This window comes from Vanessa atalanta, chromosome 19 (assembly GCF_905147765.1).
Source record: "Vanessa atalanta chromosome 19, ilVanAtal1.2, whole genome shotgun sequence".
In the NCBI taxonomy this organism is placed as follows: Eukaryota; Metazoa; Arthropoda; class Insecta; order Lepidoptera; family Nymphalidae; genus Vanessa; species Vanessa atalanta.
The window spans coordinates 2,449,989-2,464,951 of record NC_061889.1 but is presented as its reverse complement, the minus strand read 5'-3'; the positions used below and the strand labels follow the sequence as shown (position 1 = coordinate 2,464,951).

General features: G+C 29.8%; 1 protein-coding gene across 1 annotated transcript; it reads right to left on the bottom strand.

Annotated features, from left to right (window-relative positions):
* Positions 1-9,525: 9,525 nt before the first annotated feature.
* Positions 9,526-11,519, bottom strand: LOC125071565. The gene is made up of 2 exons (XM_047681885.1): positions 11,426-11,519; positions 9,526-9,695 (listed from the first exon to the last, which is right to left on the bottom strand). The coding sequence occupies exons 1-2, from the start codon at positions 11,517-11,519 to the stop codon at positions 9,526-9,528; spliced, it is 264 nt and encodes an 87-aa protein (XP_047537841.1).
* Positions 11,520-14,963: the final 3,444 nt, after the last annotated feature.

Here is a 14,963-nt window from a genome sequence, read left to right as displayed (position 1 = left end):
AGGATACTGATGAACCATCTATGTATATATTTTTATTACTTTAATTATTTTTATTTTGAATAGACTGACTTATTATGACACTTATCGTGTATAATTTTTCGGTAAAAAAATACATCTTGATATTATTTTACATATATTCTACGAATATACATATCACTGTTAAATTGTAAATACCATTAGAGTATCAATCTACTCGTATCTGGCGAGATTGTAAACTACTATGATCTTTCGGTTAGGTTTGGGTTTTTGTAATTTACTTGTTATCTAATTTGATACGCGATAAATTGTAAGCATGTGACGGTTCACAATCTTTTGACAGTTTATAATCTCGTGGGGCAGATTATAATCTAACGGAATTAACAAATACGGTGAGATATATATCTCGCACTGAGTAGTAGAGTAGAGGATACCAGCCCAAACGTGGGACATTTAAAAGCTCTACTTTAAGTGAAACTTCTATATAATAATTGTGAATAAGATATCATGACTAAGAAACAAACTAAAAAATTAAATATATTTTGAATAATCCCTTCTACCGTATGTTAGCACGTGTGTGTGAATTGCACACACTTTTAAGTATAATTAAACTTTTATTCTAAGTATTATTATAAGCATAAGACTTTACAGAATGATCGGTTTTTGTTACAAATAATATAAAGACAAGACAAGAAATCCGAGCATATATGATAAATCATATTGTATTCAGCAAGTATGTATTTTTCTTTTCACAGTAAAAAGAAACCTGCTAAACGTTAAATTGTATTCCCGAAGGCGAGACGAGCGTATAATATTTCAGTGTCTAACCCAGCGCACGTCAGACTTAAACCTCGTTTAAATGGAAACTAATTTTAATATTAATATTTCGTCTGATTCTATAATACCATAGACATTATTCTGCGTTGTTTTCATATTTTGTTGACTTAATTTTTCTAAATTTTAATTAGTAATTGCTTTAATATAAAATACTGCCTTGTGATCTCTTCTCTTATCAATGGCGTTTATGTATTTATCTATTTTTAAAAATTAAAGTAAATAAAAATAAAATCTTATATTGAATTGGTTGCTTCGGATATTTTATTTTCATTTTTAGTACCTAAATGTGGATTGAAACTGGTGTCGCAAATCGCAATATTTTACATCCTACCTAATAATAATAAGGATTAAAATTTTCATCAAAATATGTATCAAAATTTTATTATAAAAAACAGTGTTTTAAAAACGATAACGATAATTTATTACATATTTATTATATTATTACTAACACTCATTTATTAATTCAATACACGCAATAAACGAAAGAGTTAGTTCAAGTAACACAAAAGCACAATTTAATCTTATTATTTTAAATGTAAGGCTACTATTTTGTATAACATTAATTTGATTAACTGATAGACACCTTGATAAACAGAAACATTAATAATAGTAATATATTAAACTAACGATTTATGACATAAAGAAAAAGAGTGTCCAACGTCAATAATACTTTTTCTTTATGATGAACAATTAAACATGATATGTTATTATCAAGCAAGCATTGGAAATGAAATATATATAAATTTTACATATTTAAACAATAGCAATAACGATAAACAACTTAATTTGTTGTTAATATACTTATAAAAAAGTAATTAGAATGATTATATCAATAAATTATTTACTAAATACAGTTGTACAGCGAGTGATTTACGGCTTTACTTAAAAAGATAGATAGAAAGGATAATCATTTATTGTGATTTATTTGATTTATATTACTATAAAAATATGGGTTATCCTTTTATCGTTATAGATACAATTTTTATTTTCACGATTATAAAATAAGGAGGACTTAACGTTTAGAAGCGATTTCTCCCAGACAATGTTTGTATTATATTTTGCTATAAAAGAGATGCAGACATAGTGCAATTATAATTATCGATACTGTTTATAAGCCCACGATCTTATAACATAAACTTTTTTTTTATGAAATAGACACTTGGATGAGTAAATAGTCCACCTGATGGTAAGTGGTCATCATCGCCCTTAGATATTGGCGTAGTAAGAAATATTAAACATTCCTCGCACCACTAATGCTCTATCAATCTTAGGAACTAAGATCTTATGACCCTTGTGCCTGTATTTACACGGTAGAGTATGTGACGAGTGTAGTATAGGTAGCTCCCACGTGGACCTACACATATGGGCTTGCCCGAAGCGATCAAAGTCCTACCACCAAGTGTACATAGTTTACTTTTTCATATGTATGAGATCATCGATATTTATAATAAGGAAATTACTCGTTCTCGGATGATTAAATTTCCAATATTTAACAGCTGGATATAAATGGTATCGACAGTAAAACAATCATAAAATGTCGATTCAGGGAATCGTAAATTTAAAAATTCCCGAACGATGGACTACGTTCTATTCAAGAGGTTTTATGGGTCCCACCAGAGAAGGAAGCTATTCTCTTGTTTATTTTATAGCTTTCTTACTTATAGGTAAATGAAGCGAATTCAGATGGAAGTAGGTGTGGATAAAAACGATAAAGCCGGTTTTTTTTATTATTTTAACGTTTTTATCGTTAAACAAATAAATTAATGTGATCACCATTGCTTTAAAGCGAAAGCGTGTTTATGGTTTATATAAATGTGTATTTTTTTTGGTATTATTTATCTCTACATAGTGTAAAATAAAGTCGTTTCCCGCCTCACTATGCAACGGATTTTCATGCTGTTTTAATCAATAAACAGAGAGATTCAACAGGAATTTCAACTTTCCTAGCCGCATAGAAACAAAACAAATTCCTCTTTGTTTTGTTTGTTCTCTAATCTAAAAGTTGTATTAGATCCTTAATGTAGTGTGAATCCAGGACGAGTAACTGGCACACCTATAAAGCACTTTCTTGACATTTCCATTCTTAACATATTCCGCACACATTTTTAACTTTACCGTTTCATATATTCAAGTCATTTGTAAAAAATATATTGATAAAGAAGGCATATTATTCGATACAAGATTATATAGATGATAAAAAAGCGTCGAGTTAATGCTTGTTGACTTCCAGACAGGAGACATAACATACATATAAAATTGTATTTAACTAACATGACTGTATTTTTAGATGATGAAAAAGAGTAACTACTGAGTTTCTTGCCGGTTCTTCTCGGTAGAATCTAAATTCCGAATCGGTGGTAGCTTTACTTTAAATAGTTTGGTAAATGACGATTCAAAAGTTCTTTTAAAAGCCTACTTGATATGTACTTGAATAATATATATTTTAATTTGATTTTGATTTCATTTGATTATCCTGCATCCCATCATTTAATGAGGTTGTAAGGAATACATTACTACTTTTCAGTAATACTATTTTCAGTAATGAATGCAGAGGGCATTCATTTTTCTCAGTATTGTTAATCTTAATTTATTATTGTTATAATAATGAATATATATTTTTATTATAGTATTGCTAGTTTTTTTTAAATGTATAATAAAAATAAACATAGAATGATATCATAGCATTCTGTTAAGGTAAACAAGTTTTTTTTGCAAAGCCAATCAGATGAGATAAAGGTTCCCAATAAAAGGCTGTGCCCCGAAGCTGAAGGTTGGATTATTTTTTATTTACCGTCGCATATCATACGGATTCTTATGCGAGCATTGTTATTCGTTTTCCATCGTTAGGGCGCTTCCAATAGACGGTACACGGCGTAGAACGTTAAATGTTATTCAAATAAATCATAACTTTTTGACGTATTAAATAAAATTAATCATTTATTTGCGTGAAATTTATTTCTTTAGATGTCATGATATATAAAAGTGTATCGACTTACATTTTGTCTATTATCGACAAGCAAATATTCTTACAATAATAATCCAGAAACACTTTAAAAAGTAAAACATTAATCTGGATAAAATAAAATAAATATGCTTTGCAAAATTATATATTGGGAAACGGTTTTTGTTAAAACCTGCGTAGGATTTAATGAATGTTTTATTAACACTAAATTTTAATTTTTTTATAGTAAATTAAGAATGAAACTATTACATTTATTAACATAAAATTTATTAACATTAAGTCCTTTAATGTATTGGTACAAATATGAATTAAAAATAGTTACTGTATAAATATTGACCGCGTGGAATAGTGGCAAGAATGCTAGCAAATTTGATAATAATAATACTTTTTATATAGCATAATGATAGTCGCACCTTGACTTCAATGAAGAAGAATTATTTGTTAAAGTTGGTACTATAAACGTAACTCTTAAATGATCTTTCTTGGTATATTGATTCTAAAGTTATAACGTAAAATAAATACTCCTACTACTATTGAAAAAAGCATACACTAGTATGTAACTTTTCTTATTTTTTTAATGAAAATATATTTAAAATATATATCAAGCTCATACATAGCAAGCTAAGTATATTTTTACAAATTTATATTTAATACAGTAAAATGAAACATTTTCTCGTGTTCATTTACTTTCTATCGTCGAATACCAGTTATTCGGATACCGTATTAGCATATTAGGCGGCGCCCGAGGCGACAGTGCCACTGCATACACCCGGCTTTTGTCAGCGAAATCGTTGCACGGGATGTTTTTTTTTATACCTTTTTTAGAGTGTACTAAACCAAAGCTGAAATTTATACAGACTTAGAAGGGACGTTCGAACGCTATAGAATAGATGAACGTCAGTAATTATAAAAGTATATTTTATATACATGTATTAATGCTTACTTTCATATTCGATTTATTTTCATTTCATATTGTATGCGTTCAAAACTAATTGAATTAAACTTCTTTACAGGTGTCGTTGACACTTGAATAGGTTCTAGTATATCTAGTACCATAAACTTAAAGTTGCTGTTTCGTATAGTTGTTTACAAAAATAATTAACACTGAAAATATTATTAAAAGTGATTTAAATAAAGTAAGTAGCAAACTTTAGACAAGCATTTGCTATAATTTTAATATTGTATTGACAAGAAAATATTATTTTTTATTTTAATTAAAAAATTAAAAAAGTTAAATGTAAATGTAATAAAAGATACACCCTATATAAATGCTTCACGTATGAAAGATTACGGCAGCGCAAGGCGGGGCAGATATATCATATGACGTCATCAAGTCATAAATTATTTACGCTGTTCTTACTATACCTGTTTCCGCTTATTATTTGCGCTATAAAGCTAAAGTATTATGCAATATCATCAAGATTTTGCTTTCAATTATATTTCTGTAGCGTGCAATAATCCGTGAAAAGATAAAAAGTTATATTTGTTATTCGTGACCGTAGAGCGGCTACATTGCCGTAGAGCTTCTACGAGAATAGCTACGCTAGCTAAGTAGAGCTACACAACGGTAACATGGAACTAGAAGTTGATTAATTCGCTCTATTTAGCGACTTTATAAAAACTATTTTGTGTTTCTGTGTTCTGGTTTGAGTTCTGTGTAACTATAGGCATAAAGAATTACATATTTATGTAAGTAATGGGTATTGGTGACCACCAACTGTAGGTTTTTCATCAAATAAAGTATTTGTATCAACAATATTTAAGCTGTGTTATAATATTTATAAATATGACTACGCTTTTAACAACGGCGACAGTACTACAATTGGAGAGAAGCACCATATCAGAAAGCTGGTAATAAAAAAAAACTATTCAAGAGCCTTCCAATTCTAACACTAACTAAACCTGCCTACTAGCAGACTACGCGTTGCTTTGGTTATGTTGAATTATATTGTATGAATACTGTATTAAGCCAAAATTCTTCCAAATTCTGAATTATGGTACGGTACAAATTTCACGGTTGAAATTCTATGTCAATGTTTTGAAATTAAATTTGTACCATTATATTTAGCGTTTCGATGCGCGTTCAAAGTGAACCAGCAATCTTTTTATATATATAGATAGAATTACATTTTTTTATTGTAGCAAAACACACACAATACAAGCTCGTACGTACGTATTTACTATAATTCTACTTCTTATAAATTAATGTCTTCTTATATGTAATATAATAAAATATATTATATACGTAAATTGATAAAAGTAAAAAATATTAATATACAAAAGATATAATATAAAAATAGTTTAATCTATCTATATATCGCTAATCAAAGACATATCAGTATGTATATTCAAATAAATAAATAAATATTGGACAACATCACATACATTACTCTGATCCCAATGTAAATAGCTAAAGTACTTGTATTATGAAAAATCAGAAGTAACGACGGTATCACAAACACCCAGAACCGAGACAACATAGAAAACTAATGAACTTTTTCTACATCGACTCGGCCGGGAATCGAACCCGGGACCTCGGACCCATGAAAACCGGTGTACACTACTCGACCACGGAGGACGACAATATTTTGCTATTAGTATATGTATATGGAAATTTTAATAAAATTATGACGATATCTATATAAAATGTTGTTTATCAAACGAATCACGTTTAACGTAAGGAATATTGCCCGTAATGGTCATGTATGATAACACTATTACATTTAGATGGATAATAAAAGTAACATTATAGTGAGTTATTGTGTTACCTTCGAATTGGGGTCGAGTTTATCAATAATATTTATTGACCTGCCATATAACGCTGAACCGATTTTATTCGATAGCAGAGAAGCGAAGGAATACAATTGAATTATTCTTTTTATAAGAGTCGAGATGACCCAGTGAACGTGTGATTCTTAAACGCTTTTTACTAGGTAGGTAGGGCTATGTGCAAGCTCGTGCAAGAGTGGACCCACCATATTCTACCGTCAAGCTGAGGTGCCCAGTGTTGTGTCCCATTTTGAAGGGTGAGCAAGCCAGTGTAACTTCAGACCCAAGGGACATAACATCTTAGTTGCCATATTGCTTAATATTTCTTACATCTCTTCACTTGCTTAAATGCTTAATTTGTGTTTATAATTGTTTTCGTGCTCGGCGGTGAAGAAAAACATCGCGAGGAAACAAAAAAAGGCATTGATATAGATCTAAAAATATTTTATAATGGATTATGATTGTGTAAAAAAAAATTTAAACGAAGTTCGTCATTGATCGTTTATTTGCTATTTATTTAAACACAACAAAAACTAATACTGTGGTCATCGTATAAAAGACCGATGAACAACGTCACAACGATTTTAATAGATAACATCTTGGCGCTAAGTATTTTAATATAGGTAATTAATTTTAAAGAAAAATAGTTATCAAAAAATGTTGTTAAGTTATAATATATGTAGTTATGTATTTTCAGTTTTTTGGGGACTTATTCGTGTAAATAAAATATATATATTGTTTGAAACCAGATTTCATCGTAACCAACTATAACAACAACAAAGAACTTAAATAATATTTCTTTGATTTATTAAAAACATTTATATTAAAAAAAAAGGAATGGAGTAATCATCTAGATATCATCATAATAAAATATCAGATGAAAATATAAAATGAACGTGAAAAATAGCCGCGATGAAATAATATAATTTAGAAAGATACAGTTTTGAAATATTGGCTGTCATTTGTTTGGCACAAATACGTCAAAGATTCAATGCGCCGTGGATTATTTGGATGCGGTATCTTTGGTCAATATTATAGTTATATTAGTTGTCGCTCGCGCTTGGCTCACGTTTTAGGGATTGGTTGGGTATAAAAAAAAGTTTCATCAAATTTAGTTCAATTGTTTAGTCGTGAAAGAATTACGCTAGATAGAGTTTAACTTTTGCATTTATAATATTAGCATGGATAATAATTGATGATGTGATGATTTCCTGACTAGATTCGTGACGGTTGATGGTTGTCGTGGCCAGACTTTGGAGAATAGCCCACTATGCATGATAGATTCGCATAGTGCTATCCGATGGAACGACAATCTGTATTAACACTGCCAAGATCATAACTTCGGGCTACTATTTCAATCAGCTATTCATAGCAGAAAAACTCAATACCTTATATGGCTCGACTTGAGGTTTGAACCTATTAATGATCCAAATCGAAAAGGTCCGAAGTCGAAGCGAGTCAAAAGTTATGAACACAGTAAAAATAGAACTATCTGGCTCCCGACATTGCGGAAATTATAATAATAAAAAACAAAACATTAACAGTTTTCTGTTCGTTGTTCTTTGTGACAATTGAATTGTATGTGCAAATGTGATGATACGCATTAGGCCTTCATTCTGTAACGTTGGAAGGGGATAGATAGCTGTCATTTGTTTTAGCTTATACGTCCACGATGTTGTTATTCTCGCATCCTTGTCAAATGCAATGCATTGAAATGTTTATAGAATTGAAAAATATCAATATTTTTATTTAGTTCTCATATGATTTTCGTTTGTTATTTTTCTGGTAAATTGTTTTGTGATTATTGAAAAGATATTAGATTTGTTCACAATGGAAAACAGTCTTTGCTTTAAATTTATTTTAAGCACTTAAAAGGATTAAAAAAAAACTCCCTCAAAGTATATTAACTTTATTTTGACAAACCAGCAGAGTTAATATAAATAGTATTTTATGTTATAACGCCATTATTATAATACATTTTCATTTAAATAATGTACTCATAATTATAGCACGTGGTTAGGTAGTGTACTGTACACACAGTTGAGTTTATACTTAGAGTTTTGTTACATTATCGTTAAATATAGTAATAAAAACAAAAATTGTGATTAGATATAAAAAAAAAATTCCTACCTTTGTCCTATAAAACAAACGAATTTGACTTAATTTCTACCCTTTACTACCAAAACTAAAACTAGTATAATATGAATCACAAACAACAAACATATTATTCATAATAATACTAAACAAATCACATGATATGTCATATTAAATTCCCTTCAATTTGTAGTTAGGAATCCTCAATCCACTCACTATGCTTGTTTAACAAGCATTAGGCAAATTGTGACCGCGGGCGATATCCATTTGACTTTGAACTACTGTTTGTGAAGGGTAACGTTACTAAAAGTAAAATTCCTCTATTTGATCATACGGTGAATATATTTATATAGTAAATTTAACTTAATAGTTTCCTATTCGTTGACATTTTAAATCAGATAAAAAAATTTAATCATGATATTTTTATCCGTACGAATGTATAGTAAAGAAAATGTAATTCATTATTTTAATCAAGTAAATAGATGAAATACCAATCGTAACATCAAAACGTTAAAATAAATGACAATAACAATGATACTGACGTTTTCCAGATGTCATTATAACTGCACAAGGTTAACGCCTTGGCTCCTATGGTTGGTGACGATTTGGCAGTGGATTGTATAAATATTTACTACGTCTAAGTATAGTTCAATTTAAAAACATTCAATACAGTATAATAATCAATCCTATTATGACATTGAATTTGGAACAACAAACAGATCTTATATATTTTTTACTAATGACACTTAAGAAATTGTGGCTGAATAATTTAAAACATTTAACACTCAATACTTGTATTTTGTGAACTCACAAACAGACAACGATAAATAGCTAGCGTACTATATAAAATATTCTAGAGCTTCCTCTCTTCTTCTCCTCTCGACACTTTACATCAAACTTGTGAATTGAGCGCTCACGATTATATATGTAATGCATAAGCTGACAAATTTCAAAGGAAGAAAGGCATTTAATGGAAACATCCGAAAAATACTGTACTCCAATGGACGAATATTAATGTATTCCAAGGCCCGTTGAATTTCCATAAATAGTAACTCATCTTTGAACAAAATAAAACATCCATATTTACAAGACAGATAAAATAATGGGAGCAAAAAAGCATTTGTTATTTTAAATATTCTAGATAAGATATTAATTACGCCGGCTGCCTACAGTTCTTAGGAATACTGCCTGTGTTTGGTGAATTCAAAGCCGGTCAGGTTAGTCAGTTTTCGTACGCTTGTTTGTAATTCAGAATAAAACATCGTAAGAAAACTCGAATTAAGATGAAATTCGGCCATATTTTACAGTCTTTATCCCGCACTGGAATAGTCTTACTGTTTCCGAACCATTCTAATGATGGAATAATTAATTTATTTTATTTTTTATCAAGCAATGTTCAATATCTTGGGAAGCTTAAGGCGTGAATATACGTGAAATGCCAGTAAATCAAGCAAGGTCAACGACCGACTTATAGATATAGAAGCCAAATTTCAAATGATCTAGGCCAAATGATCTATACCACTAGATTTAATATTATAAATAAAAAATGTAATAATACCTGTGCACACAAGCGAATTTGATATTAATATATTTTTAATATTGTCAACTTCATTCGACGTCATTTCGAATATAATAACCGGTAGACAATTCAGGAAAACAGTGTAGAGCCCGATGGTGGCAGATAAATAAAAATTAGTTAACCATGGAGACTGAAAAAAATTTATAACTTTTATAAGAAACGATGAACTGGACGGACGACTACTTTTGAACTTATTATTATACAGATAATATATATTTTGAAGTAGATTCTACTTAAATGAAGCAGCAACAAAGTCAATAGTTGCCCTTTGATACGACTAATTATAGATAAAAGTAATTCAATGTATTAGGTTATAGAATTCAGTCATTTTTTATTTTTACATTATATTGTAACTACTTCTCGCCCGCGGCTTTACTAGTGTAAAGGGGTCGTTGGTTTAGTAAAAGAAACCTTACTTCATACCTCTTATCAAATTCGGTTCAGTGGCTTAGTCGTGGAAGCATACAGACGGACCGAATTACTTTATTATTTATAATATTCGTATATATAGTTATATTCGTTACCTCTGAACCAATAACCAGCTTCATAGCTATGTATGCATACATCACAGTTTTCGGTAGACCAATTAAAAAAATAAGAAACATCTGAAAAAGACAAACTTTAATAAAAAAAACTTTACCACCAATGTCAACAGATAAAAAATAAAACTGATTATACCCAACTTTCTATTTCAAAATCAATTTCCTTGATTAAATCCAATATGTCATCGTAGACGTAAAGGCATGTTTTTATATTTTGAATTTTGGCATCGATCCTGTCTCTTCCAACAATATTTATAGTCATATTTTTAAATTCAATTTGCATCCTGATTGATTTCATTACTTGGTGTATGATATCAAATACGACAATTTTAGATATATAATTAATAAAAAGGGTTAAGTAGGTAATCACTGAAAACCACACATGTATATCGGTTAAAGAGCTTGTTATTTGTTTGAGTATATACCACAAACGTAAAGTAAACACTAAAAACAACGGTACGTATATAAGTAAGCCTACTTTAATACGTTTTAAATTTAACAATTCGTGTGTTCTTACAATAAAAACGCAAACGATATTAACGTAGTTTCCTTTCAATAAAACCGACAGTAATAAATTTAAAAACAAATCGAGAACTGTAAATGTATAAGTTGATTTGTAACTGAAAGGATCCGGAAAATATTTTATATATATAACAAATAAAATACACGTGTACGTTAAACAATACAAGCGTAAAATTATATTTATAGTTCTAGAACATTCTGGATCGTAGTAGTGACCGAAAATCAGTCGAAGTTTCATGATGTTCTTAAAAAATGTCAACGATTTCATTTCAACATATATTCTAGGCATTATTAATATTAATGTATTCGATCGGGACACGATGGTTTTACTCTAATGTTAAAGAATAACTATGACCGAAACCTCTTATGATAATGACAATAATGAAAAGTAATATTTGCTCAGACTAATGTTTAATATTACAAAGTAAATTAGTTCAATAAGGTTTAATGCGATGAAAACATTAATATATTGTTTTTTTTTTATTTATATGAATATAGTTCTTTTCATAAATATAATTATATTTTTTTACGGATTTTTAATCTGCATTATCAATTAATTTCGGGTCTGAATACGGGTACAGGGATATGGATTCGGATTATCCGATTGTTTTGTATAGTTTCAGGATATTTAGAAATTGCAAAAGAAAAATATATAATATATGAATTACATATTATTGGTAAGTTTTAATTTAATATAAGGTATAAATCAGAATAAAACAAATAGATTTAAAATACAATTACCTACTTACTTTAACTATAACATATATATGCTAAAACAAAATTATAATAAATATATATTTTTTGGTTTCTCTTACTGCTATGGATAGGATTTTATTTCGGTTATCCGATTGCTGCGGTAACGGAGCTCCATAACGTCTCTTGTAGTTACCACTTATTCTACCGCTACGCGTACTTGTTGTACGTACTAGTATAGTTGTTTTCCGGTTTGAAGGGTGAGTGATTCAATAAGGGACGTAAGTTCTGAGTTCCCTCGGTTGGTGGCTATATAAAGATGAATATTTCTTACAGCACCGACTTTTATTGGCGGTGGGAACTGTTGTTGGAATAACTAGAATAGTAAGAATAAGCAAACGTGCAGCAGGCTCACCTAATGGAAAATGGCTACTGCCCATGGATCTCTGCAACACCGGGTGGCTGCAGGTGCGTTGCCGTTAAAAATCGCACTGTTGTGGGTTTTCGGACATCTGAGTTTATATTAAGAACCTGTGGTCGCTTCAAGTGTATTAACTTTATCTTGTAAATTTATTGAGACAAAAAAAAAACATTAAATTTTCTGACATTTCAAAAGTCTTAATTTTAAGTGAGTGTAACTACGAACCGCAGATATTTATTAAATAATATTATGTACTTCAAAAAAAATGAGCCGAGATGGCCCAGTGGTTAGAACGCGTGCATCTTAACCGATGATTTCGGGTTCGAACCCAGGCAGGCACCACTGAAATTTCATGTGCTTAATTTGTGTTTATAATTCATCTCGTGCTCGGCGGTGAAGGAAAACATCGTGAGGAAACCTGCATGTGTCTAATTTTAACGAAATTCTGCCACATGTGTATTCCGCCAACCCGCATTGGAGCAGCGTGATGGAATATGCTCCAAACCTTCTCCTCAAAGGGAGAGGAGGCCTTTATCCCAGCAGTGTGACATATAGGGGCTGCTAATGCTAATAATGCTAATAATGTACTTAAATCTTCTCCGAATCGCGCTACATCCTCTGGCATAAGTTTTAAACGTATTGGTTTGTAGTTTTAAAGTTAGGCGTTACAGAAAAAAAAAAGTCTCATCATACAACAGATTGTATTGTAACTGAATATATTTATATAATTAACATATTACCAGTGGCATAATATATTTACCACCTTAACCTCAAATTAGCACAGTATTTGATCCCGGTACCTTTTGTTTAATTAAAGCTTCTCCCATTGAACTACAGCCTGAGGCGAGGTTTTAACAAGCCTCGTCAAATTACGTGATGGATAGAGGACTTTAATTACATATACATAGTTAATTTTATGTGTTCTAATGGGATGTTATGATAAAATCTCTCGATATATCAAAAAGTTAAATTCATGTTCTATATATTTTAAAAGAAATGTCAGTTAATTTTTTTTACAATAGTCAAGATATAATTATTGTTAAACCTCATTGTCAAATTTTTTAATCGAATTCTAGTTTTTTAAAATTCGAATACAGAAATTTTTAAATAATTTAATGATGTTTATTATAATTCACGTCGCAACTCACTTGTTAAATGTTATGATTGATTTACAGTGATACGTAATTTTGATAAGTGTATTCTTTAAATTTTATAATGTTTATAGTTAATGGTTAATGTCGCATATGTTATAGAGAAGCAACAAAAGCTAATGCACACTTTATCATTTATACTTTTTATTGTCATTAATTAATAAACAAAGTTAACTATTTTCGTGACATGTTTAAATGTCGTTTAGTAAATATATTGTGTATAGATTGACAATTGGAAATAAAGGCTTAATAATAAACGACGACTCGCACTGAATACTTAAAAGTGTCTTTAGTTATATTCTTTATTTTAGTTCGGATTTTATTTTTCTTGTAAATTATTTATACAAGGGATATGATACAAGTTTATCTTTATAAATAAAATTTTATTCGATAATGTATAAGAACAATAAATAGCAATAACATTATTCACCGTTCCTGTAATTCTGGAGCGTCATAAAAGTCCTATAACGTCATGAATAGATGCGTTGTGCAATCGAGTGGGAAATTTGCGCTTTACGATTGGAGCACTCAATAGATTTTATGGCTAGTTAATCCTTTCAAAGACGTATATAAGGTTGGTTATATGACATATTTCAATCAAAATTCCAATAAAGCATTCGATAAGTGTTCTCCATGTAAGTCTGCGATAAAATAAACTGACAGAATAAAGGAATGCAAACTCTTCCTTGCTGTTTAAAAAAACGTAAAAGTGACTAAACCGTTTTAAAAATTCCGCATTTAAAATTGCACCTGCGTCCGCCATTTTGTTTATCCTTTTCCACCATCTTGTTTGCAGTAGACGTTTGTTGACGGATTACCTCTAGCTGGTTTTAATTTAGGACGTAATAAAACATCCCTCTGAACTCAAATTGTTATGAGAGTTATTAGCTAATGGATGCAATTATAAAGAACGGGATTATACTTTAATTAGTGCGCTGTTGTTCTTTGTTAATTTTTATTCCTCTTGTACACTCTGTATACAATTTTACGGACTTGTGTTGCCAGTGTAAATTGCAAAGTTTTATTTAGAATAATTAAATTTTAAATAAATTTAGTTTTCATAACTTTAAATAAATGTGAAATATAGTTTTTAAGAAACTTAGTAGTTGTGTTATAAGGTTTTATTAAATTATGTTGTGGTAACCCAACAAAACAAACAAAGCAATATTACTAAGGGGTAAAAAGTAATTACTCTATTTTGTATACAATTAATAGAAAAAGTTAATTGTTATCGATACATACATATAATAAAATTGGAGTGCCTGTTTGTAATATTAAAATAAACGCTCTTTACTAATTTCATATGTATGTATGTATACACGGAACATATACCAAAATAATATTTTGTACAATGTTTGTCTGTCTGTCTGTTTGTTCCAGCTAGTCTCTGGAACGGCTGTACCGATTTTGACGGAAC

What these genes read in the sequence shown, in the direction of transcription:
- LOC125071565 (XM_047681885.1), bottom strand. Translation starts at nt 11,519, where the DNA reads ATGAAACTTCGACTGATTTTCGGTCACTACTACGATCCAGAATGTTCT. An exon ending in GTATTGTTTAACGTACACGT is followed by an intron (nt 9,696 to 11,425) that starts GTATTTTATTTG and finishes TTTTGTTCAAAG; the next exon opens with ATGAGTTACTATTTATGGAA.